General features: G+C 51.8%; 1 protein-coding gene across 1 annotated transcript in view; it reads left to right on the top strand.

The window, feature by feature from the left end:
* Nucleotides 1–241: 241 nt before the first annotated feature.
* The window catches only part of LHFPL6 (LHFPL tetraspan subfamily member 6), a 149,304-nt gene continuing 140,481 nt past the window's right edge, over nt 242–9,064 (top strand). Inside the window, exons 1-2 of the mRNA XM_059822033.1 lie at nt 242–288; nt 2,687–3,246. Of these exons, the coding sequence (XP_059678016.1) occupies nt 2,862–3,246 (385 nt within the window). The 5' untranslated portion in view covers nt 242–288; nt 2,687–2,861. The remainder of the gene's footprint in view (nt 289–2,686; nt 3,247–9,064) is intronic.

Genomic DNA, 9,064 nt, shown 5'->3' with positions numbered 1-9,064 from the left:
GGGAGGCGGCGGCGGAGGAAGGGGGAGGAGAGGCGGCGGAGTGCATTGCCTCCCGAGGAATCAAACGGGGGGAGAGAGGAACGTGCGGAGGAAGGGAGGGAAGGACGGGCCGGGCTGGGGAGGATCCCGGTCCCGGTCCCGCCCGCCTCGGAGCGCCCGCGTCGCCTCCGCGCCGGGACCGCGGGGAGAGTCGCTTGGGGCGGCCGCCACCCGCCGGCCCCGCGCCCCGGCTCCGCGCCCATGTGCTCCCGGCAGCCGCGGCGGGCAGCCCCCGCGCCCGGCGTGTCAGTAAGTAGCCCTTCGCCTCCCCGGCACCTTGCCCGTCCCCATCCCGGCCCCCCCGGACCCCTCGCCCCTTCTGCTCCTCCCGGACCCCGGCCCTGCCGCACTCCCTGCGCGGCTGCATCCCCTGCCCTTCCCGGACCCTCTACACCCCCTTCCCCTCCTGGACCCCTGCCGTCCCGCACTCCCTGGACGCTGCATCCCCTGCACGACGCCGGATTCCCGAGCCCTCAGAACCTCCTTCCCCTCCCGGACCTCTACCCACCCTGCCCGGCCGCATCCCTTGCCCGTTCCACCGGACCCTCCGGACTCCCTTCCCCTCCCGGATCCCCTGCCCTCCCTCGCCTTCCCGCATCCTTCCCCTCTCGGGCCCCCGTCCTTCCCGGATCTCCCTGCCACCCCGGACCGCTCTCCCTTCCCGGCCCCCCTTGTCCTCTCGGCTCTCCGTCCTCCTGGCCCCCTGGATCCCTTGCCCTCCCGGCCCCTCTGTCTTTCCAGCCCTTCCCCGCCCGCATCCCCCTGTCTCTCCCCGGACCCCCTTCCCCTCCCAGCCTGCTTCTCCCGGACCCCCTGTCCTCCCAGCCCCTTCCCCTCCCTCACCCCCTGCCCCTCCCGGACCCCCGGCACCCCAGACCGCCCCTCCCCGGTTCCCCTCACACCCTCCCGGCCCCGCGGGCGCGGCGCTCTCTCGCCCCGCAGCCTTCCCCTCGCATCACCCCGGCGAGTTTTGGTTCCCGGCCGCCGCCTTCCCTCGGGGGAAGCCGGATCTCTCCACCGCCCCCTCCTACCCCCGGAGGCGGGGGAGCGGGGTTTCGAGGCCGGAGGGGCGAGTCCGCCTCCCCGGAGCGCGCCCCGGCTGTGGGATGGCAGCCTCCGGGGAGGCAAAGCTGCTGCCCCGTCGGAGCCGGCGGGTTTGCACGGTCCTGCCCCTGGAAGCCTCCATGTTGTCCCCTATTTTCAGCCGTATCTCCTCTCTCGATTCAGGGAATGATTTTCCCCGAGTGCTGTGACCCACTTTGCCTTAGACGTTTGGTGCCACGCCAAGACACAGGCAGATTCTTCTCCAGAAGATGCCTCTGGAGGGATGGAGACACTCTATGCCCCTCTCCCAAGTTTTTATCCCCAGGAGTTTGGTATTTTGCAGGTTGAAAGGCATTTCTGCGGATAGGCTATAAGTAGATAGGTGTATACTTCTCGAGTAGCAGAATAGGCCTTTTTTAACATTACAGAAGAGACTTCTTTCTCTTAGTGTTTTAGAAGTAAACAAAACTTTTGTGTGGTGCACATGCTTAATTTCACTTACAGACTCTTTCTCTCAGTTCCCTCCTTGTACTGAAGTAGTATTAATTTCATTGCCTGTACATTAATTGAATTCACTGATTGGCATCTAATCATGCTTAAGAAACTCCCCTGTAAATAGCTATCAGAATTAATTTTTCAGCAACTGTGAGAAATGATCATAAATTTACAAATGCAGTTGGAGTAATGATCCAGCGTGGATTTAACAAGAAATACACTCCCAGCCTCTGGTGTAGGCTTGTACGACAGTCAAAAGCGCTTGGTCGCGCTGGCACTGAGCTTAGAGGCTGGGAGTTTTCCAAGAAGGATGCAGAGGGGTTAAAGGTCCTGGGCTTGAGCTGGGAAGAAGCAAAGAAGAGAAGGAGCTGGGCTGAGTGCAAGAAGGAATATTAAGAGAGACTCCTGTGTTTTAATCATGTGCTGCTTCAGGTTGTGTGGGGGTGAATCCAAAAGATATGGCCATGTCTTCACCTACCAGGAGCCCACCTGGAGCTGGGATTCCTTGCACTTCTGGACATCGGGCGATAAAGGACTCCTTTTTCCCAGGGATGCCAACAGCTTAAGAGAGTGCTGGAAAAAATGTCACCTTGTAACACTTCTCTTGGGGGTGTGTTAATGAGGTTTACCTCAAGCCCCAGAGGTCCGATCTTGAAAAGCCTTAGGCACTACGAGCAGTTTTGCACTGAAGCTGCGAGGCCATGTATAATGTGAAGTACATTCCCCAGGCGTCGCAGGAGGAAGGCCTGACTAGCTAAGGATAAATAAGACCTCGCCTGTTTTTTCTCTATCAGTACGGGAAAGATCAAGATGTACGGTGGAGAAAAGTGAGTAGGCAAGTACACGGGGAGCCCCTGAAGGTGGCTGCAGAGCGTTCCTGGATGCGCACAGCAGCCTGTGCTGGCCGGGCTGCCTCCCACCGTCCCCGGCAGCCAATATTGCTGACAGCGATTCTAGCGGCTGCTTGCAAGGCTGGGACAGAAAAGTGAGATGTCTTAATGAAAAGTCCTGTAGGAAGGACTCTGGCAGATAAACATTTTTTTTTTCTGACATCAGTATTACTGAACTTGTCTTTTTCTCCTTTTTTTGTGTGTTGTTGTTTAATTAGGGACCTTTGTCTTCATGATGGGAGGAAGCATCCCCCTGGCTGTTAGGATCCGAGCTTCTCCCAGCAGGAGGATTTGTCAAGGCTGAGAGACTCCGGTTTATCCATAAACCTCCTCGAAAATACACAGCTGCTTTTCTGTCTCCCCGTTGCAAGGGGTCTTGGAGCAGATACAAAAATGGCCTCCAGCCTCACCTGCGCCGGCATCGTCTGGGCCTTCCTCTCCTTCCTCTGCGCTGCCGCCTCCTGTGTGGGCTTCTTCATGCCCTACTGGCTCTTGGGGTCTCAGCTGGAGAAGTCGGTTTCCTTCGGCACTTTCCGGAGGTGTTCCTACCCGGTGCGGGATGAGAGCCGCCAGACGACCGTGATGGTGGAGCAGTGTGGCCGCTACGCCTCCTTCCAGGCCATCCCGAGTGCTGAGTGGCGGATCTGCACAGTGGTGACGGGCCTGGGCTGCGGGCTGCTCCTCTTGGTGGCCCTGACCGCACTCATGGGCTGCTGCGTGTCTGAGCTCATCTCCAGGACCGTGGGCAGGGTGGCAGGAGGCATCCAGTTCCTGGGGGGTAAGTGTTCATGCGGGGAGGGGACAGGGACATCCAGGCTGTAGGTTTACACGTGTGGAGACTCCCCTGGGGCTTTGGGACGAGGAGGGGGTGAGTCAAACTTTCTGCTAGCGAGGGAGACCACTTGGCTCCCTCGACGGTTGAGCTGGTTGTCTGGACGCCTGAATGCGGCCCAAAGATGCAGCCGCCTGTTATCACTCTTTTGTGCTTAGTCCCTGCCTGGTCGTTGCGCAACCTTTGAGAGTTGTGTGGCAAGTTGACTTCTGTGGGCCAGTGTCTTCGCAATGTTTTTGTGGGCTGTAGTTTCCAGTGGAGCTCAGCCGGGATGGAGGTACCTGGAGAAGCCTGGGGGCTGCGGAGCCCCATGGAGCATCATGGTTTTGCAGAGGAGAGGCTGTGTTATGTGGGAACAACCTCTCTTCTTTCTCCTTCCTGCCCCCATCACCGGCACAGCTCCCTCCACCTCTGCTCTCTGCAGCTGTGTGGATCTGGCAACAAGTCCGTGGCCCGGGTTTGAAGTGGGGATTGTTTATCCCTGGTGGAGGTGGCCCACCATCTCCCCGGAGGAGCCCCGCCGGGCTGTCTGACCCACGCTGCCTGCTGAGGGGGCCACGGATTTGTTCAGCCTATGGGCTAGACGGTGTGTGGGAAAATTACCTCCCCTCCTTTTTTTAGCTTGTAATTGTACGGAGTATTTGTAACTGTGGAGTATTTGAAGGGTAGGAGACAGTAAACAGGATCCTCAAGCATGTTTTTTTATAGGGCAGTTTTCCCAGTAAATCATCACTCTCTTGTCATCGGTGACACGCGGCTCAGTGGCACTCACTTTCGCCTGGTGCAAGCGCTCCACCACCCGAGCGCGCTCGCCCCTGTAAGGGGACGTGTTTCCCCGAGCTTTTGGTGCTGGGGCAGCGCAGATGCCAGTGTTTCGGGTGCCCTGCAGCGTCCGGTCCCAGCCAGGCGCCCTGGCTCATGCTGTGGAAGAGCAGGCTGCAGCAGGACCCCCACCTCTCTCCCCTCCAAACAGAAACTTGCCCCGCAAAGGCAGTCTGGATACATCCCGAGTCTGCAGCCCTAAGGAAGCACAAGAAAAAAACCCTGCTACCGTCCAGCTCAGGGTGGACAGATGAGGCAAGGAAAGGGCTCCGTGCCATGCCTCCAGCCAGGCAATGCCGGCGAAGCTCCCTCCTGGCCACGGGGAGTCCTGCCTCCAACTTTTTAAGTAATTTCTGCACTTTACAGCAAACCAACCCCTCAGCTTTGTGACCCACAGGAATTCCTGTGTTTAATCTGTCTGACAATTTGGAAGTGCAGCAGCTGCTGGAGAGTTAACTCTGCTGGGAGCTGTGGCTTCTTGAAGCCAGCTCTGTTATACAATTCCAGCTGGGCAGCCAGGGGGTGGAGGGGATTTTCGGTTCGGTCACACTGTCCAAGCCTGCTCGGTCTGGCTATTTTCACTTAAAGCCATCACAGGCTTGTGCTTTAACCACCCCCCTCTTTCCAACTGCTGGCTTGGCTTGTCTGGTTTTAATTTGTGTTTGGCCCCTTTCTCGCAGCGGTGCTCCCCTGCCTGCCCGCGGAGCGGAGCTGGCCGTGCGCATGTCTGCCTACAGCCACCCCAGCAAAGACGGCAGCTCCTGCGGTGGGCAGTCAGCTGGGGGACGCGGGAGGAACCCCACAGCCCTGGCATGCTGGTGTGGGCTGAAGGTGTGCACCCTTGGCCGAGGTGGGATAGTGGCTCCTGTGCAAGCAGGTGAGAGGTCCCTTCAGACCACACCGTGGCCACCCCTGGAGCTTGTCCCAGCTGAGCAGGCAGCACCCCATCCCACCTGGAAGGGTGTGAGCAGGTAGTGCTTGTCCTCAGTAGGTGACAATTCAAAGCAACGTGAACTTGTGATATGAAATGAAAACGGCCAATAACTTTGCTTACAGTTCAGAAATTAGTTATGCAGCATGTCTAATTTTCCCCTCTACTGGCTTTTACGGTTGTCTCTCATTTCACTCAGCACTGCTGGATGCGTGTAAGAAATGAACAAAGTGAGAACCCATAATTTCTTAACCTGCTTAAAAAGTAACTGTGGGGACATGAGGGAGAAGCCAAGTGGTGAAAGCCAATAATTTGGATGAACTGAAGGGACATATTGGGGTAAAGATCAGATCGTTATATCCTTAGTCAGATCCTTAGCTGCTATAAATCGTTATAGCTTCATTGTTTAAATGACATGACTACATTTATTCAGATGTCTAACTTACTTATGCACTATAATTATTAGGTTGTTTTATGTCAAGATAGCCATGAGCTGTTCACTTTATTTACTAACCAGGAATGCCAGCTCTTTGTTCCCTGTGCTACAGCTGTAGGTTTAGTTATATACCACGATGTATGATTTGAATATGGCTCAGTGGCAGTACGGTCACTGTCATTTTAATTGGCCTCCACTTGGATATCTAACCGAATAAACCCCTCGCACGTATTTTTCTTGACTGGGGAAAAGAACCCCCTCCTATCTTTATATGACGAAAAAGCCTGGGGAAATAAACAGCCCATTGAGTGATGCTATTAATTCACCCTTTGTGTTAGGGCAAGGAGATGGCTAGGCGGTTTCACTTTCTGTTTCTTTTCCTCTGAGTCACCTGCACCAACACCCTGCTGTGACTCCAGCTCCAGTAGCGGAGGATGAGTGTTGGAATAAACTGTATTTCTCTGGAAGTTAGAAACCAGCATAAAGACATGCTCAGTGTAGCTAGTTTATGGCTTTAGTGGTGTTCCATTAGTCTAGGATCCAAGTAATTTTCATTAAACATGGTTTAAGAACATGGACTTGATAAGGAACTAAGCCAACTGACAAGAGAGTATGATGGGAGGCCCAAGAGTGGGTGAGATGTACAAGCCCCTGAAGCTGTGGTGAGCCAAAGCACTAAGGTTGCTAAAACTAATATGCTCCAACACTGGAAGCATTTTTACTGCTGTGAAGAGGTGGCAGAGAGGTTTGCTTACCAGAGGTGGTAAGCAAACAGCCTGATCCTCTTCTTCTAGTAGTGCAAAGGAGGAGTAACTCCAAGTAGGTCAGTGGAATAACACCTGTATAAAAGTAGTGCAGCTTGCACTAGCTAAACGGTGCCAAGGTTTTACAGTTGGGATTTCCCCAAGTTGTATGTGGCAACTCAGGGGAGTGAATTATTCATGAGTGCTTATACCATAAATCTGCTCTTCTTATAAAAATTGTATGGCTGAACCTGCAAGAAACTGCAGATCCATGCAGAGTCAGAAGGGTCTTTAGATATGGGTTGATCTTACTTACTTAGTCTGTATTTGCTATTTCAGATAATCCTGGCTACAGAGCACACATGTATTTTAAGATGACTCTGGGATGATACACTGTGAGTTTCTGTTCCTAGGAGGAAGATTGCATCATAGACTTTTCCTCCCATTTGCAATTATGGGAACCGCTTCCTTTCCCATGCATGATCACGTGGCAGCTCTGTAGCCATTACAGCAATTGCTTGCATGAAAAACAATACTATTTTTAGCTTTTTCTAAGGCAATTTGGTAGTGGGCGACAAGAAGTAGCCATCACCCCAAGGCCAGCCATTTCTGCAGTGGCTGTCAGTGGTCTGCAGTCCGTGGCTGGCAAGCTGCTGCTGCTGCGGTGTGTCAGAACATGCTTCACGAACATTTCTGTTGGATTGCTTCGAAGAACTGACAACTGAGGTGAAAGTTATGCTGTCTGTAACCTCTTGAGGGCACAGTTATGTAGATGGATACAGTCTTCACTGATAACAGTAAGTGCAGTGTTTCCAGCTGGTTTCCTTTGAACGTTTGGAAGACCAAGGCATATATAATGCTGCTAGAACAGATTGCAGGGATTATCTTTGACCATAACTATTGAGGACCTGACAGCAGGAAGTGAAGTTTAACAAATCTATGGCAAATTGGAGTCTGTAATTATCAACCTTCTTTTCATTGTTCCGTGGCAAGTCAATTCCAGTTAAATGGGGAGACTAGAAATTTGCAGGTAGGTAGCTCAGATATGACATACTAATTTGGTGAATAGTTTCACTCTCTGAATGCAGAGCAATGATTTTAAGAACATAGCAATAATTTTAAGAACATAATGAACTTAAAGGTTAGCCAGTTTTATGAGAGGCAGTGGATCAAAAGACACAAGTATTGCAAAGATGGTCAATTTAAAGAGCAGTATGCTGGCAAAGTGAAGCTTTTCATTAAAATGGTCAGCGCACAGGAATTATAGATGAAATCTGCACTAGCTCAGAACTCCCTTTGGCTGTGTAGGACAGCTAAGCCAAGCTCAGAGGGGTACGAGTCCAAGGGAACAGAGTATGAAACAACCTGCCGACTTAGACACCTCTCTGAACCTGACACTTTGGCCCTGATTTGGAGTGGCATGTGGGAAGTCATCCATCTCCATGATTATGGGGTAGCCATGTGGTTTGTACTGTTATCTTTAGTACTGATCACTCATTGGTTTTATTCAAGTAAAGCATAAGTTTTGCTGCTCCCTTCAGTAAATGAGGAAAGTTTTCAGCAGCACCTTCTCTTCCTCTCCTCATTTCTCTATCTGGTTTCCCTTGCATCTCATCGGAGTGCTGAAACCCCTGAAACTATGGTCCTTGAATTGCTGGTTAGAAAATCTGGAGAGCTCTTGAATTGGAGGGAGGAGTGATGAAAGGTATATTTAATTGTTTGAGAAAAAGGGGACACAGATCCTAACAACTTCTGATTTTGTCTCAGGAAAAAAAAAGTGGCCTTCTGGAAAAAGCTCTCAACACCACACAAAATTCCTGCAAAATCCTTTGCCATGTGTCTCATGCCAATAGTGGCCATTATAGTTTCCATCACCTATAGGCTGCTCAGGACAAGTGTTTGCTGGGTGCAGAAGGCAGAAGAATGAAGAGTGCTACGTCGAGATGAGGAGAGCATTTGAGTGTGGGGTAATGGCTCTGTGTTGTCTGTGAGGAAGTCTTATAGAAAGCCTTTGAGATTTTGGGCTGGAGGTTTTAAAGAGATAGATCCGAAGAAGATATGCAAATTGTTAGCATATTAATGGCTGAATCTGACTTTGCATGTGAGACCATCGAGGTCTAAAATGTAGGGGGCAGAGAATGGAAGAGCACTAAGTCATAGCACTGTGGGACCACGTAAAGAAGCTGTCCCTCAAAGGAAATGCTTGGGGAAACAGTTAAAGAAGAGGAATCTCTTAGTAGAGATGTAGTCACTGAACCTAAGTCATGTTTCAAGAAATGTGGCTGGCAGTCAAAGACCACCCCTGGGTCAAGGAGAACGAAGGCAGTCTTGGTTCTGAGACTGGCTAAGAAAAAGTCATTAGAGGCTTTGGTGAGGGTAGTTCCAGTTAACTACAGGGATTAGAAACTCCTGGGAAAGGTTTGTGTGGAGCTGGAGGAAAAAAAACTGCAGGCAGTGACCAGTAACTGTTATTTTGTCTGACAACTGAAGTGAGACTCCCTGCTTTCTGCCTGGAAGTCTGAGGTCAGGGTAATTTTCTGCCTATAAGGAGAAAATGTAACTGAGAAGAGCCTTGCTGAGGACAGGGAAGATCTGAGATGGTCAAGAGGCTTGCAGGAAGGAAATGTTTACCTCAGGCTCTTCTGCAGCTCTCCCAAGCCTATGTTGTCCATTTCCCCCATCTATACACGTCATTCTTCCCAACTCCTCCTGAAATTTGTACCTGAAAAAAACCCAGGCATAAAAACATGCAAAAATACCCTTCTAGTTCTTTCACCCTCTTTAGCCTAAACTATTTTTCAAAAGGGTAACTTCTGGGGAGAGGCTAGGGAG

Source organism: Gavia stellata, chromosome 1, assembly GCF_030936135.1.
Source record: "Gavia stellata isolate bGavSte3 chromosome 1, bGavSte3.hap2, whole genome shotgun sequence".
Taxonomy (NCBI): Eukaryota; Metazoa; Chordata; class Aves; order Gaviiformes; family Gaviidae; genus Gavia; species Gavia stellata.
The sequence above is the reverse complement of the archived record's forward strand: the minus strand, read 5'-3'. Positions and strand labels throughout refer to the sequence as shown.